Source organism: Bombus vosnesenskii, unplaced genomic scaffold (assembly GCF_011952255.1).
Source record: "Bombus vosnesenskii isolate JDL3184/JDL3185 unplaced genomic scaffold, Bvos_JDL3184-5_v1.1 scf7180000013262, whole genome shotgun sequence".
In the NCBI taxonomy this organism is placed as follows: Eukaryota; Metazoa; Arthropoda; class Insecta; order Hymenoptera; family Apidae; genus Bombus; species Bombus vosnesenskii.
The window spans coordinates 477,629-494,422 of record NW_022882922.1 but is presented as its reverse complement, the minus strand read 5'-3'; the positions used below and the strand labels follow the sequence as shown (position 1 = coordinate 494,422).

The 16,794-nt window shown below is 32.3% G+C and overlaps 4 protein-coding genes across 7 annotated transcripts in view; 2 read left to right on the top strand and 2 right to left on the bottom strand.

Annotated features, from left to right (window-relative positions):
* Positions 1 to 1,762: 1,762 nt before the first annotated feature.
* LOC117240436 (leukocyte surface antigen CD53-like) lies at positions 1,763 to 3,483 on the bottom strand. 2 transcript variants are annotated; one of them, XM_033506529.1, is made up of 6 exons: positions 3,141 to 3,483; positions 2,879 to 3,061; positions 2,637 to 2,807; positions 2,447 to 2,536; positions 2,147 to 2,266; positions 1,763 to 1,953 (listed from the first exon to the last, which is right to left on the bottom strand). In XM_033506529.1, exons 1-6 carry the CDS (start codon positions 3,363 to 3,365, stop codon positions 1,897 to 1,899), a joined length of 846 nt encoding a protein of 281 aa, XP_033362420.1. In that variant the 5' UTR covers positions 3,366 to 3,483; the 3' UTR covers positions 1,763 to 1,896. The 2 variants fall into 2 exon arrangements, with proteins under 2 accessions (XP_033362420.1, XP_033362387.1); XM_033506496.1 differs by having other exon boundaries at positions 1,763 to 2,266.
* Positions 3,484 to 3,530: 47 nt separating this feature from the next.
* Positions 3,531 to 10,133, top strand: LOC117240316 (DNA polymerase delta catalytic subunit). Of its 2 annotated transcripts, XM_033506333.1 has the most exons (15): positions 3,531 to 3,702; positions 3,992 to 4,094; positions 4,283 to 4,318; positions 4,698 to 4,809; positions 4,880 to 5,052; positions 5,144 to 5,403; positions 5,483 to 5,709; positions 5,776 to 5,942; positions 6,044 to 6,289; positions 6,364 to 6,666; positions 6,722 to 7,192; positions 7,267 to 7,673; positions 7,747 to 8,400; positions 8,476 to 8,599; positions 9,921 to 10,133. In XM_033506333.1, exons 1-14 carry the CDS (start codon positions 3,650 to 3,652, stop codon positions 8,570 to 8,572), a joined length of 3,309 nt encoding a protein of 1,102 aa, XP_033362224.1. In that variant the 5' UTR covers positions 3,531 to 3,649; the 3' UTR covers positions 8,573 to 8,599; positions 9,921 to 10,133. The 2 variants fall into 2 exon arrangements, with proteins under 2 accessions (XP_033362224.1, XP_033362299.1); XM_033506408.1 differs by lacking the exon at positions 4,283 to 4,318.
* Positions 9,200 to 11,398, bottom strand: LOC117240564 (ADP-ribosylation factor-like protein 1). The gene is made up of 5 exons (XM_033506596.1): positions 11,196 to 11,398; positions 10,949 to 11,048; positions 10,561 to 10,677; positions 10,290 to 10,401; positions 9,200 to 10,112 (listed from the first exon to the last, which is right to left on the bottom strand). Exons 1-5 carry the CDS (start codon positions 11,197 to 11,199, stop codon positions 9,903 to 9,905), a joined length of 543 nt encoding a protein of 180 aa, XP_033362487.1. The 5' UTR covers positions 11,200 to 11,398; the 3' UTR covers positions 9,200 to 9,902.
* A 1,353-nt stretch (positions 11,399 to 12,751) lies between these two features.
* The window catches only part of LOC117231216 (ankyrin repeat and BTB/POZ domain-containing protein BTBD11), a 32,973-nt gene continuing 28,930 nt past the window's right edge, over positions 12,752 to 16,794 (top strand). Inside the window, exon 1 of one of the 2 annotated variants that reach the window (XM_033489806.1) lies at positions 12,752 to 12,887. The gene's annotated coding sequence lies outside the window, so the exon portion shown is untranslated. Of the gene's footprint in view, positions 13,226 to 16,794 lie in introns of both variants that reach the window. The other variant, XM_033489644.1, reaches the window with a different exon arrangement.

Here is a 16,794-nt window from a genome sequence, read left to right as displayed (position 1 = left end):
CGAGTATAAATATAAATATATAAATATACGTATAAATATATAAATATAAATACTTCTGGAATTAACGGGGTAGAGAAAGCTCGAACGAGAATATGATCGTCATTATTACTAATTATTATTGCATTAATTATCACTACGACGCAAAGATACACGGATTGTACGGGAAACGAACGCGAGATGTCGTTATTAAATAGTTATGGCCGAGCTAGCTGAATCCGTCGGACCACACGTGGTGTACTCGATTCTCGCGAAGCGAACTTCGTCCTTCAATGATACTAAAAATGAAGTCGAGATCAAGAACAACACAGAAGTTTGAGCACAAGTTAGAACATGAGGGTGATCTATTCAGAGTGAGCGAGCAAGAAAAAATGAAAGAGAAACTAGAGAGAGTGCGCGCGTGAAATAAACGTATAAAAGAGATGAATGAATGCGCAATCAGTCATGCTACAGCTACTACGACCACTACCCTAAGTAGATTATGCTACTTCGCCGCTGATCTAATTGTTTACTGTCACGTGTTGCTGTAAACCTAAACTAACGATACGATATATTTTATTTATATAATCTAATCGACTGTATTTATTGTAAATAGTCACGATGTTTGCTATGATATAATATATCTGTAATTGAATGGAACTTGCCTGGAAACTGCGCCCACAGCCCTGTCCTCTATGATCAATGATTCACTGTACACGTATTCAGATAAACACAGACCTATACATCAGACTGGCGCGTGTCTCATGCATACACACACACGTATACGGATTCACACAGAGGTACTAGATATTATATGCATATGTATACAATAACACCCGGTTAAGCGTCCATGAATAGGGTCCATGAGAAATGGAGTCTATACCAGAGTCTATCTATATGTATAGGAAAATTAAAAAGTTCAGAAGAAATTTCAAATAGAGATTAAGAATCTAAAAATCACATTGGATTTTATTAGAAAGAAGTGATGGTATATATATATAAATTCCTGATACTTTTATCTTCTCAATCTCTATATTGCTTATTTCTAACGATTCGAAGAAATATTTAAAGTTAAAGAAATTTTTAAGCTCGGTGGTTATCATGGGCTATTCATGATCTACGGAGAAATATACGGAGGAACTAAGGAATTTTTGTGATTTATCCTAATTAAAAAGAAAAGTGGGCGCTTATCTGGGGATTACTGTACATGATAACGAAGATAGATGCCGAGACATTCGTGGGACAAAAACGTAAGGTGCAACGCACAGGCGCTGCTTGCGTGACCTATCGACGATGGGAGAGATAAAGACAGAAAGATTCTGTGTATCGCGTTCGACGAATTACATACATATTACAATGTCAATATTTCGTGTCGCATAATATAACGACGAGATTATCCGCGTCGGAATTTTGCCCATTATTATTATTATTAACTATTACGACGAATTTCGTAAAACCCGGTAAATTCGCTACGTAACAAAGGCCCATTTTCGAGGATGAAAGCGAACGATGGTCAGACAGAATTTTTATAATCTTATTATCCAGCCGTGTCACGCGGTGAAAAAAAGAAACACCCTCGACGAAACTGCCATCCATCGATCGATGGTTCCATTTGTTAGAGAAACGTGAAGAGAAATTTTTTTCGAAGCAAATTCCGCTGTCATACACGTGTGTCGCGAAAAACCCAAACCAGCATGTCCAGTAACAATTACAATATTACTATCATAAGTACAATATATTAAGTGTTTTCAGAAAATATATGATCTATATATGATAATAAAAGCGAGAAAACGTTTCACAGCGAGTTTGTCATTGTCTCATCTATAGTCATTGATCCTCGTTCACCTTCGCCTCATTCCGACTAAAATTTTACCGTTTCTCGCGTTTTGTTCTGATATTTTTCATTTCGATTACTCAACTTCAATCTTGTCTCTTCATTCTAGCAAGTATACAGAGCACAAGAACGAAACTCATTAACTGAAACAGGAAAATAATTGAGTGACTCTGATCTGCTTTGAGTACAGGCTGTTTCAAAATATGTGGGAAGTATATTTATCGTATACTGTCGTAAAGTTTTTTTGTCATTCTTATATAACGTATTGACACCTAAAATCATGTCTACATATTTTGATAAGTCCCGTATATTCACACAAAGAATTATTCTACTCACTATGGTTAGAAAAATCAACAGCACAGATATACTAATGGTGTGTATATGAGACTTCAGTAATAGTATCGCGTTTTTTAGACATCCTGATTTATATGCCACCGCTTCTGTCATTTGTAAACACTGTAAAAAATTGTTTTTATAAATTCAACATGAATAAGAGGATGAAAGATAATGATATCACGTTTGTTGATATATACAAGATGATTTTTATGAAATAATTAACATCACATTAGAATACAACTGTATTTCACAATAAGGACTAATATTAGTATAATTTTCCAAAAAAACAAGAAAATGTACTTGTCCGATGGATCTGGAACAACAGCTTGTCGGAATTTCAACGTGATACTTAGCCCAATCCATTGCAGACTTTACTCCACAACATTTCAACTAAAAAAACAGGTTTTCTTAACAGTTGATTTTTGAAAGATAAAAATTTGTACAAGATCTTCCAGAGACATCTTGTGGTAAGTACGAGATACTCTCTTACATATCTGTGGGTATTATCCCAAGCTTCTCTGCTCCAAGACGAAGAATGATATCCTTCGATGGCGGTATTCATGTCAAACTGAATCCTCTTCGTGATTTCTTCGAAAATCCAGAAACTCATTATAGCGCTGATAAATATGATGCAGAGAAATGTCAAGTAACACAAAGCATACTGTAATAAAATAATCTTTTAAGGTTCTTTATCGCCGGTAATTTCTAGTATTTAAAGACAATGCAATGTACAATATTTAAAAATTTCCTTCTTCTTCGAAGTACACCAAGAATCCCCAATGACGATACTAGTGATCCAATGAAGCTAATAAATAATAGCGATGTAACATGAAAGCGTTGATCTATCAGCCTTGTCATTATTCTATTGTCAGTGAAAATCCATATAGAGGTTACAATGCCAACAATGCCTGCAATCTTTAATTATTTTTTTTAGGAACAAAGTTCTATTTATAAACCATTAATAATTTGTTACTAATTATATTGTAAAACTCACAAGAGTTGTAATATTGATTATTAAGAAAGCCAGTTTAATACATTGTTGTGGTAAGTCATTATGTGAAAGTTTATGAAAGTGCATTCCTAGAAAGTGCGATTTTTTATCGGTGGATACAGTTTCGGTGCTATCAGTGATATCCTCATCATCCTCCGTTTCCGTCTCCTCCTCATTCCCATAATCCCCGTGGTCTGCTGTACCGGTAAAAAATTTGTTCCAGTTCATAAAAATTTATTCCAATGACTAGAATGTAGCTGAGATAATAAATGAATAAAATGACTAAAAAATGATAACAGTCCTATGTTAACTATGTGATTCGAAGTTTTTATAACGCTAGCTATTTATTTTCTAATATTGCACATAATGTCCTGATTGTAACGTTATTGAAGTAACTAGATATTGAAACTTTCTCGCGCCAGTTTTATACAAACAGTTGCCAATAAAAGTTACATTTGAAACATTTTTGTGTTTAATGTATGCGTCATTTGGTTAAAATATAACAAAATAAAATGAATAAAAAGCAATTTCCGGTACCTTCTGCTGTAAAAAGAGCAAAATATCGGTAAATACTCGTAATATTTATTTTAACCTCACAAATTCATAGTAACGTTATTCTTACTTTGCCCAAATCTCTCATTGTTTCTCTTGAATAACAAGAACAGACTGTATTAAAACAAATTTGGTCTAAATATTGTTTAATTAATTTACTGTTACCTATTCCATGAATAAAATAAAAACGTGATATAAATAAATTTTTTATTGTGTCTTCATTGTTTTATATCTTTTAATCATTATTATTTTATTACCATATTTCTTTTCCATATTTCATTAATTTTCATATTCACTAATAGAGACGATGATGAAGATGATTATCCTGGTTCATTTGAAGCCGAACTGGCTACTATGGATGAAATGGAAGATGAATTTGGAGATATATCTCAGGTTATGGAAGAGGTATATAAGGATTAAATAATATACTACCTCTTTGTACTGCTAATACACTATAATATGAAATTTTTGCAAAATGATATTTCATCAACATTGATTACTACATTATTGCATATGTATTAAGAGTAGCGTTATATAGTATTATATTAAGAGTAATTTCAATATATCATTAAGTAATATTTCTATTATCCTAGCCATCTGAGGTACAACTAAGTAAAGCAGAAAAAGGAGTGAGTTAATTCGTATAAAAGACGTATTTGCTAAGCATACTGTGAATATTAGATGCATCAAACTGTTGAAATGCTATAAACTATGTTATTTGCTAATTTTGTTATGATATGTGTCTTTTCATTCATATAATAACACATTTTTTCAATTATTACCACCATTTAATTTATATTATGTTCATAAATAATATTAAATTTGATTTATTATAATTCACTCAATGCTAGAAAAGTTGTGTTTTATTTGCAGGCTTATTTTAATTTGTGCTTGCTAAATGCTTTTCCTTGTACATGCATTTGATTATTTTTATGTATTACATATTTTGTTATGTAAACTTATTATATAGCATAAATTCATTGTTTAATGAATTTGTATTCTTATCAGGGTCCTGCACAAGAAAATACATATTCGAAATGGAGTAGACCTCCACCTCCAGAGTTAAATCCACAAAAAGATGCATTAATCTTTCAGCAAATAGAAATAGACCATTATAACGGTAATTAATACAACAAATAAACAAATTCTATCCAACTACTCCAAATTAGTTAAATTGTATTTTTTTTAAGGTATACCATTGCCTGGAATGCCTGGCAGTAACATACCTCCTGTACCAATAATGAGGATGTTTGGTGTTACAGAATTAGGAAACTCAGTTTGTTGTCATGTACATGGATTTAATCCTTATTTATATGTCACAGCACCACAAAATTTTAATGAACATCATTGTAGATTATTTAAGGTATATAATTCTAGAAATTAGTAGTAGTAATTAAAAAGATTTTTTAAAGTAGTAGTCACAATTCGTAGTATGATCTTAATATATTATTTAGGAAGCTCTAAACAAGGCTATGTTAAAAGATATGAGGTCAAATCCAGAGAATATTCAAGAGGCTGTATTAGCTGTTGAGCGATTGTATAAACAAAATATGTATGGCTACACAGGAAACGAAAAATCGTTGTTTTTAAAAATTACAGTGGCACTTCCAAGACTAGTAGCACGTTGTAAGAAAGTGGTAGAAGAAGAGACCATTTTATCCGAATTTAATCATTGCTATAGGGCTTTCGAAAGTAACATTGATTTTGATATTAGGTGTATAATTGCATCATGTTTTCTATTTTTTAAATATCTGTTTCTCGTTCCTGTCTAACTAGATAATTATTTATTTAAGATTTATGGTTGACACATCAGTAGTTGGATGTTCATGGATTGAATTACCACCAAAAACTTGGAAACTTCGACAGCATAATGGACATAATTTACCCTTTACTTCAAGGTGCCAGTTGGAAGTAGATATTGCATGGGATGCTTTCATTGCTCATGCTCCTCAAGGAGAATGGTCGAAAATTGCACCATTTAGAATTCTTAGTTTTGATATTGAATGCGCAGGTCGCAAAGGTAAAATTTAGCTCTTGATTGAATATTCTTTTATATGTACAGGTATTTTATTATTTTTATGTATAGGTATTTTTCCTGAGCCAAATCATGATCCCGTTATACAAATTGCAAATATGGTGATAAGACAAGGAGAAGCAGAACCTTTTTTACGAAATATTTTTACTCTCGATACATGTGCACCGATTGTTGGTTGCCAAGTTTTAAGTTTTGAGAAAGAACAAAAAATGTTAGAGGTATGAATATATCCAAAATTTAATTTTTTAATTTAGATCGTAAAACAATTAGTAAAAATAAAATAGTATATTTTCAGTCGGTGACATTTTATTTTTCATAGAAATGGGCGGATTTCGTGAGACAGTTAGATCCCGATATTTTTACAGGATATAACATAAATAATTTTGACTTTCCTTATCTGATTAATCGTGCAAAACATCTCAACGTGAGAGACTTTTACTTTCTTGGTCGAATAAAAAATATAAAGTCAGTAATTAAAACTCAAGTACTTCAAAGCAAACAGATGGGTCGACGTGAAAATAAATCCATTAATTTTGAAGGGAGAGTTCCATTTGATCTATTACTGGTAAAACTAATTATACTAAAAATTATTATAAAGTACTACATTTAACTGTACATTAAGTTTACATTCACATCTAGGTATTGGTTAGAGATTATAAATTAAGATCTTATACTCTAAATGCCGTTTCATATCATTTTCTACAAGAGCAAAAGGAAGATGTCCATCATAGTATTATCACGGATTTGCAAAATGGTAATGCGCAAACACGTCGAAGACTTGCCGTTTACTGTTTGAAAGATGCATATTTACCACTTAGATTGTTGGATAAATTAATGTGTATTTTCATCTATATGGAAATGGCAAGAGTCACTGGAGTTTCCATATGTAGTTTACTAACTCGGGGACAACAAATAAAAGTTGTGTCGCAATTATTACGAAAGGTAATTCTTCTTTTTTATCTCTTTAGAAAGTTATGCCACAAATATGTAATTTCAGACTCGAGAAAAAGACTACTTAATCCCAGTCCATCGGAGTCAAGCTAGCGACGAACAGTTCGAAGGCGCAACAGTTATAGAACCAAAACGAGGATATTATAGCGATCCTATTGCAACTTTAGATTTCAGTTCTCTGTATCCCAGTATTATCATGGCTCACAATCTATGTTACACTACATTGTTAAAACGCGATACGGAAATTAAACTTAAAATTGATTCAGATGACATTACTGTAACTCCAAGTGACTCAAAATTTGTTAAAGCTACTCTTAGAAAAGGAATTCTTCCAGAAATCCTAGAAAGTCTTTTGTCGGCTAGAAAAGCAGCAAAAGCTGAACTGAAGAAAGAAACCGATCCATTGAAACAAAAGGTTTTGGATGGTAGACAATATGCTTTGAAAGTATCTGCTAATTCTGTGTATGGTTTCACTGGTGCGCAAATGGGGAAATTACCCTGTTTAGACATTTCTGCTGTAAGATTTTAATATTTCGACTTCTTAATAATCTGCGTTTTACTTACTTTCATAGGAAAATGGTTAATTTTCAGAGTGTTACCGCATATGGACGTACTATGATAGAACGAACAAAGCAAGAAGTAGAAGAACAATATTGCGTTTCCAAAGGATATAAAAATGACGCAGTAGTCGTATACGGAGATACTGACTCTGTTATGATAAAGTTTGGTGTGAAAACAGTCGAAGAGGCAATGGAACTCGGCCGTGAAGCAGCGGAATATGTGTCCTCAAAGTTTTTGAAACCGATAAAACTGGAATTTGAAAAAGTATACTTTCCATACCTGTTAATTAACAAGAAACGATACGCTGGTCTATATTTTACCCGTCCAGACAAATACGATAAAATGGATTGTAAAGGTTTAGAAACTGTACGAAGAGATAATTGTCCATTAGTAGCAAACATGATGAATACCTGTTTACAAAAATTACTGATTGATAGGTAATTAAATATTATATTTAAATTATTACAATTAAAACTAATCTAATTTTCTATTTTTGTTCCTTTTTTATAGAAATCCCAATGATGCGCTGAATTATGCAAAACAGATTATAAGCGATCTTTTATGTAATCGTATAGATATCTCTCAATTAGTAGTTACAAAAGAATTAACTAAGACTGATTACGCAGCTAAGCAAGCGCATGTTGAATTAGCAGCCAAAATGAAAAAACGAGATGCCGGAAATGCGCCAAAGCTTGGTGACAGAGTTCCATATGTTTTCATACGAGCAGCTAAAGGTACACCGGCTTATCAAAAGGCTGAAGATCCCATCTATGTTTTAGAAAATAATGTTCCTATAGATACAAATTATTACTTGGAAAATCAATTAGCCAAACCATTAGTACGTATTTTTGAACCAATTCTGGGCGAAAAGGCTGAATCACTTTTGTTGAAAGGAGATCATACGCGCACAAAATCCGTTGTTACGTCGAAAGTCGGTGCTCTATCTGCATTTACACGTAAAAAAGAAATATGCTTGGGTTGCAAAGCAGTTTTAACACCGGAAAGAGAAAAGATGGCATTGTGTAAATATTGTGAACCAAAAGAAGCAGAATTATATCAAACCGAATTATATCTTGGTAGAAAATTAGAAGAAAAATTCTGTAGATTATGGACGGAATGTCAAAGATGTCAGGGAAGTCTTCATCAGGAAGTGCTATGCACAAGGTTCGTTCTGTAATCAACTAGTGTACATTTCTATTGTGTATGTGTGATAGTAAATCTAATATTATATTCTTTTAGCCGTGATTGTCCAATATTTTATATGAGAAAGAAAGTTCAAATGGAATTAGATACACAAATGATACGAATTGAAAGGTTTGGAATTCCAACATGGTAAAGTTAGATAGATTAAAAAACGTGACAGGTATGTTTATAATTGTTTCTTGCACATGCAAAAAAAATCGCTATTTCATAATTTCAATGCAAAATTAAGATATAGTTATTCACAAATATTATATAATTAACATAAAATATTTAATCCTTTTTGCAAGTTTTTGTACAAATTATGTATCAAAAATTTATAAATTTGTATAATAATTAATATAGCGATATTATTCGCTATAATTGTATATATATATATGTAAATCGAAAAATCTTTTTCTGTATATATATATATAAAACACATTTTACTTACACTTAAAAAATTATATTTTATAAAATATAAATGCAGTTAATATTTATGGAATATTTATTATGAAATGGTATTTATAAAGATTTTTAAATACATAAATTAATTATCAAATTTTAGTACACTGCTCAAGTAGTTTATTTGAATAATGTACTTAATTATTTAATATTATTTGGCAATAAAATTAAATAATGCACTATTAAATAAAAACTAACAAAATGTATTTTATTTTTCTCAAATATTAATTTCAAATGTCTTGTTTTTTACTAACTAATCTTGTTCTTTTACGGTAGTATTATATCGTTCAAATCCTCTGTATTAAATTTATAAACATTATTGTGCTTTAATTTACGCCAAATCTTCATATAATTTTTTGTATTGTGTTTTTTATAAAAGAGAACGTTTTACATATGTATCTTAACGGTATATGAATGAAATTAAATCAGTTACACATATTTACATAACTATTCACACAGTATGTCAGAATGTTGACATTTCAAACAATTACCAATTTTACTGCAATATTTATAAATGATCTTTTTGGCTAATATAAGTAATAGATATATTTATCTATATCAATATACATTACACATACCATTGCCAATATAATAATAAATTTATAATTTTGCAAATTGTTTATTAAATGCCGATAAACTTTGTATTGCCTTGTATAGTAACAAAAATTATTTATCCAAAGAATGTTATGATATCATTAGGTAATAAAAGCTACGTAGTATAGCAATGATAAAATCATCCGACAATGGTGCGGAAAAAAATATTTAGATTGAACAAATCTCTATGTTTACTTTATTTCAAGTTGTGTAGAAAGATAAAATTTTTGGTACTTTTATTCCTTGCTTCACATTACGAAAATTGTGACAAATTATAGAATCGCCTTCCGATAGAAGGCTATTTAAAATATAGTTTTAATAAATAGACAGAATGAAGTGCCCATCTTTGCATGGGTCGTTTAATTTGACAGTCATATGACTAGTCTCCTTAATAAGGCTTGGGTAGAAAAATTTTTTAATAATATTAATCATTTTCTACTTTGCAGTGCATTTGACAACCAGTCCATTGCTTGATCAAGTCCTTCACCTTTTGTTGCAGACGTTTTAAAGATTTGGAATGTTCTGTTTTTAAGAGCATCTAATCCAAGTGCTTGATGCACCTCTGCAACACTTAAACATCCTGCCATATCTTGTTTATTTGCCAGAACCACTAAAATAGCACTTTGCAATTCTTCTTCCTAAATATACACAGAAATATATATGTTTATGTTTTTTATGGTTTTAACATGGTATTATATTATTATTCTGTATGTTAGGAACACTATATTAAATCAGTTTATTGTGTGATGTATTTTATATTGAACGAATGATGATGAATTGATTTTCTATGTTTCTAATACAAAAAAAATAGTTACCCTCAACATATAAATTAATTCATCTTTTGATATGCCTATCCTATCCTTATCTGCAGAATCCACAACATAAATTATTGCATCCGTGTTTGAGTAATAACACCTCCAATATGGTCTGTAAATTTGAAATATAATTACATTTAATAAATGTAATGTGTAATGTAATTCTCATTAATCAATGTCATGTAGTTCTCATAAATATTACATCATTTCAAAATATTAAACCAAGTGAAACTAAAACTATATTTGAATTCACATATATTATATAACATACCGTATACTAGTTTGACCTCCCAGATCCCATACTTGAAATTTTAAATTTTTATATGTAACCTGTTCTACGTTAAATCCTATAGTAGGTATTGTTGTAACCACTTCACCAACCTGCAATCTGATAGATATAAGATTGAAAACAAAATATTACATACATAGTGTATCACATGCAAGTTTTAAATTTATGTCACATAAACATACACTTAATGTTTGATTATAAACATTATTGGATACAAATGTTGAAACACAAAATAGATAAACTATTCGTATGTAGAAATAAGTAGTGTATGAAGAAATAATTGCAACGTGATAGCACATGGAGAATGTGTATATATTAAAACATAAACTGTCAAGTAAAACATAGCAGAGCTTGTCAATGTGAAGCACACCTGTATAAGATCGTAGTTTTTCCGGCTCCATCTAAGCCTAGAATTAAAATCCGCATCTCCCGGCTGCCGAGTAAATTACGAAAATAACTGAGTAATCCACCTGGAAAGACAAAAGTGCCAAAATTACATCGAAATATTAATGGAGAAAATCTTAACGAATTATACACCGACCAAATTTGTATTCACACGATAAGATTCGGTCCCGATTTCAGAAACATGTACCTTCATGAATTATCACACAACTCACCCATATCTCGATTACGTATTATTTCCAATTCATATAGTATAAATTAAGATTTATTGTCAAATATAATAATCACAATTGTATCCAAGTAACCGGGGCGCACACCCCTTTGACTGTCCACGGATGCAGTCCGCTTCAGATCACTTGCTGACTTGTGTCGTTACCGAACTTGCTTGAAGTTGTTTCTGTTCTCTGTGTATCTTCGATAGATCAAATAATGCATAAATTGCTATATTCAGCGTACAGTACTGCTTTGTGAACTGACCATGCTTCACCAATTGACCATCGCTGTCCCCGCCATTTCTTTTATTTCACTATGTTTTCTGGGTTCTTTTGCACACATATGATTGAATTAATATTATTAACGAAATTTTGCAAGTTACAAATTATAAGTTACCGGCGTTAATAAATTCTCTCCTTAATAGTAACAAGTTTGGTAATTAAATAAAGATTTATAAATGAATTTTATAAGCTATAGAAATCAATCCTGTTTAACATAAAATTCTAAAATTATAGAAATCTGTTTATAGAAATATCTGTATGATAGAAATCTATAAATTATACTTGTTAATTCACTAATATTATTAATTAGTGTATATTGTGTAAGAAAGCCCTGAAATACTGTCCCTTGTTAACTGGCCAAATTTGGTCCTGACTCACGGTCAATTCATAAGACATACTATATTTTTATGTGACTTGATTATTAAATAATATATACTTTGTTTTTTGTTAAATAAATTAACATATAGAATTTGTGAAATAAACCTTTTCGAAAACTGAAATTTTTTTTTCAAAATCTTCAAGTTTACAATTAAATTTTCTGATATATTTTTAACAATATTTTTACACATCTTTTGTTGTTGAAAATATTAGATCCCAATACAAACGGTCTCATGTTTGTCGATATTTACAATGAACATTCCTCGTGCTTTACGTTATCTAGAAATATTGTTTTCTGTTAACTTCTCGTGATTAAAAACTTGTTTTAATAAACTGATAACGTATATTGTCATAATCCTTCCTTTGAAAGAATGACATACGTATATGTGCTATATTTGATTCCTTAGTTACATCTAACATATGAATAGTTGTGATATATGCTCACTTAGAACAAACTATTCGAGTAAAGTAATCAGCAGTCCTTAAATGTTAGTTATGACATAACTCATTCTAAATTGATATTAAACCTAATTTCTTTACAAGAGCAATTATAATTAAATTACTTTTTTTATTTAAATAATATATTTTAACAGATAAAAACAAGATTAAAAAGTATGTTAGAGAAGCAATTGATTAAATTTTAAGTTTCTCCATATTTCATATGAATACTTTTATTCAATATTCAATTCAATCTTGGAACAATCATAAATGTATACAAAATTTAAAATATACGTTTCTTAGAACATCGTTTTGGCTCTGTTAATAACGGGAGTTACGACGCTAGTTCTCACAACGATTGATAGATGGCAGAGATATCGTCTTCTACGTTGGTTTCTTGCATGAGAGTACGAGAGATTTTTTTGTTCATAGCCTGGACCGAAAGTGGTTCTGCTGGGATGCTGCACAAACGCGGCGCCTGTGTTGCTAGTAATTGACAGCTGCCGAAAAGCGGCGACTTGGTCGGATGCGTGTGCAGATATGTTGTCTCGTTAATGAGATGGAAGATATTACTCGCGAAGATTTGAAGGAAACAAGGTGAATCTGTCTCATCTCCGTGGCCCCCGGATTCGTTTCGACACATTATGCATTTATACCAACATTATCGTCTGCGTGCTACAATTTAAAAAGTTCGTATGTGTTTACAGTTTCGCGAAAACCGTGAAAAACGTTATGTACACCCTCGCGACGTGTTCAGGATATATACATGTATCATATCCTTGATAGAATAGTGAAAAGAAAAAAATGCTCACGCAACGTGAACATTGAACGAAAGTGAAGTTTTTTGTTGATAATTTTATCGAGTGTTTCTCGAGTGTCCGTCATGTCGAATACGTACATATGTTCATCCCTACCAATACGTTGAGAAAAGTTTGGTAAGCTTTTTAAAACATTTCCTATTACAATACATATCTTTAGACATTACTACTATCAAACGATAATAGTAAAAATTTTTTAAATGTACTATTTAAAACAAAATTTTATAAATTATATCTCAGTGCAAGATTTATTCGGTAACATAAACTATATGATATCATGACAAAACGATATAATCTTTTACCAATTTTTATATTTCCATAATTAAATTGAGTATTAAAAATATTTAACAATCATCATAAAATATTATTTGATGGTGAAAAAATCTCGTAAATGAGTCAGTTCAGAAAGTTCGCGCACTCTAACGTCTAATAGCCGCTGGAAACCGGTTTTCCCGAAAATGAAATTTTTCTCAAGTGCACGCGATGTTCCTATGGGAGTCGTCCTCTGATTCGGTTCTATCCCAAAACTCAAGCACCCACCAGCTCCGATTTCTTTGTGAATCGTAAGGTATATATCACATAAATCCTCGTGAAAGAACAATTTGGACCTCTGAAAGGATTTACAGCTAACCGGTTGTCACGTAGGTTGCACACTCGCGAGAACCTTCTGATAGATCGTCATGATCCTCCTCAGACTTTCGCCTGTTCAATGACGTGCTTATATATACATATGTATACACGGAGACGCTCATACAAGTTCAGCATCGAACTTTCCTATCTAATACCTAATGCATAGTCGAAGACCGATCGTCCTGTCAAAATCATATATCGTTACGTCGTTACGTGTCGTGTTGAAGCCTTTGGTTACGGTGTTCTGACGAACTTTTATTCTGACGAATGAAACATTTGAAGATCGAAATATACATATATTTTCATTTCTATTTTTCATTTTCCGATTCTTTATTAAGTTGTATATTTCATTTTCGCAGTATTAATTTTTGTATGTTGTACTATTGAGTGATGTAATTTAAATTTAATATATTCGAACCTAATTAATTACTATGTATGTGGAAATACACTTTGTAGCCACTGTACTCATAACAATCTATATATTTGATTGATTTGATGTATTCATAAAAAATTGCATCCTCTGTAACCACAGCCTTAACCTGTTGAGATTTTGCTTCATGTCTGAGATATCATGCTCATAATTAACATAGAAAAGAAATGCTAGAGATTTTCTAGAAATAAATCTTCTTCGATATGATTAATCCTTGGTTAATAAACAAAGTACTACTGTATATATACATTTATGACATGTTTGCCCGTAAAGGTATATAATTCACACAACTCGTACCGTATATGACAAGTACAATTAATGTACCAAAGCCCACATATTACGCATAATTTCCAGTCTTATTTGTTTGAAACTTCACGGAGAATCGTAAACATAGTGCTTGGCATCATAAAGTTTGGTTTGCGTGGTATACATTTACCCAGGACTTATTAAATCGTCGATCGTTTACGTTACACTGCGCCGTATCCATGGATCCGCCAGCTCGTAACGATCTCATAAATCGTGTTGATCTACGGTCCCGCAGGGGGGAGGGCGTTTACGTGCATCCTACTGTAACATCGCGAAAGAAATGACGAAAAGAACTGTTACAAGCAGCCGGTAATGTACGCCGCTGTCCTCGATGATACGCGACGAAGGAATGCATGCTGGGGAGCGGTGTGTGTCTCTGTCTCGGAATCGATAAGACAGTGAATCCAATCGTGGAAGGTATAAAGCAATAATGACAAATGGGGAGAAGGTTCGTTTCTATGAAAGGTCATTCGGGTTTCACGATGTTTTGTGGGAAATTTCGTGATGTCCTCCGACTGTGGTTCATTCGATTTCCTAATATACAATAAAAAGGATGACGCTACAGATAGAGATAACACAGGTTCATGAAAGTATTTGGACACCTACCATAGAAACCTCTTACAGATATTGTACGTGTTACATAAAACATTTTGAAATTTCGTTAGAACTGCTATCAGGTATGATTCAACATACATAATATGTACAAATATTCATAAACGTGTGTATGTAATAAATAATACTCGTAAACATTCGAATACTTTCATAAACAACTATATATCAATTCGCCATCGAAAAGTGTTTTTTTCTTCAATTTCCTGATATGGGAATATTTTAATGTACAGGGTGTCACATCAATTTTACCCACTTAAAATCTCTTTGTTATTTTAAATAAAAAATAAAGTACTGAAGATGTTTTTATTTCAAAATTTTTCATAAATGGTTAAAGATGAACAGTCTACTTATGACAGTCGATATTTCTCCATCGCTAGACGGCACACGATGGACCGAATTGATCGAGAAATTCGTTGCGAGATCATGGCAAGTGTCGTTGTGATATTGTAGGGAGGAACGGAGACAGATAGAGAGAGGTGGAAGGAAGGGAGAGGGAGCCAGAGAGGGAGACAATGTAAAGCCGCGTTTCTCCTGCGAAGAGGATCGCGGTAAGGGTTCGAATAAGAGGCACGGTGGTGGGGGTGGACAGAGTGACCAGAGTGGAGTGGGTAAAGAGTAGGACAGCAAGGAAAAAGAGCGAGTACACGGGTGAAAAGAGAAGAGAGGAGCGAGATGGGTATACACGATATAGGTTTTGGTTTGGGCAGCCGTTGGAATGCGGTGGCCGCGGGGCGGACGGCCGTACGCCATGCCACGCCGTATATACATACATACATACATATACACTCAATGCCGCACGGCGTAGCCGGTGTACAGGACCCAGCGCCGCGTCCAGCACATTCTGTGCCCGAGGCAGAATCATACTTTTGTTTACGCCCACGTGCTCCTCCCTGGAACACGAATTTTCGATTGCTCCGCAGGTAAATCACGAGCACTCCATGACTGTCATAGTATTTCCACTGTCACCACTCGCAAGCGTAACAAATCACTCCATGTGCGAACGAACTTTTGTAAACTATTGTATACGTTGTCTCATAGACATACTCGATAAAACAATTAAAAAGTTGGCTCATACAGCATATAGAAATGTTCTTCTTAACATTATAGTTTAGATAACTCGTTCAGATATGAGGAACTTTAATTCTCAACAATTAGTTGACGATTATGGAAGCCAAAAGAATCTGTTAATATTGACAGATGGTATTTATGTTGAACGAAAAGGATGTGATACACCGTTATCTTTTTATGACGTGTTAGTTTCAGATTGTTTCAAACATAATCAAATCACATAAATACGTAGGATTTACTTCTTTACATTATGTGTATAATATAAAAACTATAAAGATTTCGAAATTTTACTTCCAAATCATCATTCGGTGTGTTTTACGCATGATAATAAAGTGAGGTTAAATTTCAACTATGGAAAGACTGATAATGAGAAATATGCTAAAAATATAGCAGAACCCGAATACGAGGAGAAACCGAGTCATAACGAATTGTATAAATAAAAAAGGAAAGGAAAACGTCGGTTATGTATCATAAAAGAGTAAGAGAAATAGTACAAGACCAAAGCTTTCGAGTAAGTGGGTCACGAAGAACTATACAGCTCTGTTCCAAGCGATCTACATTTTAGAATTATTGTAATACAACATTACGCATCATACAAAATTACATACTGTACAGCTTTCTGCAAATATATCAATAGTAT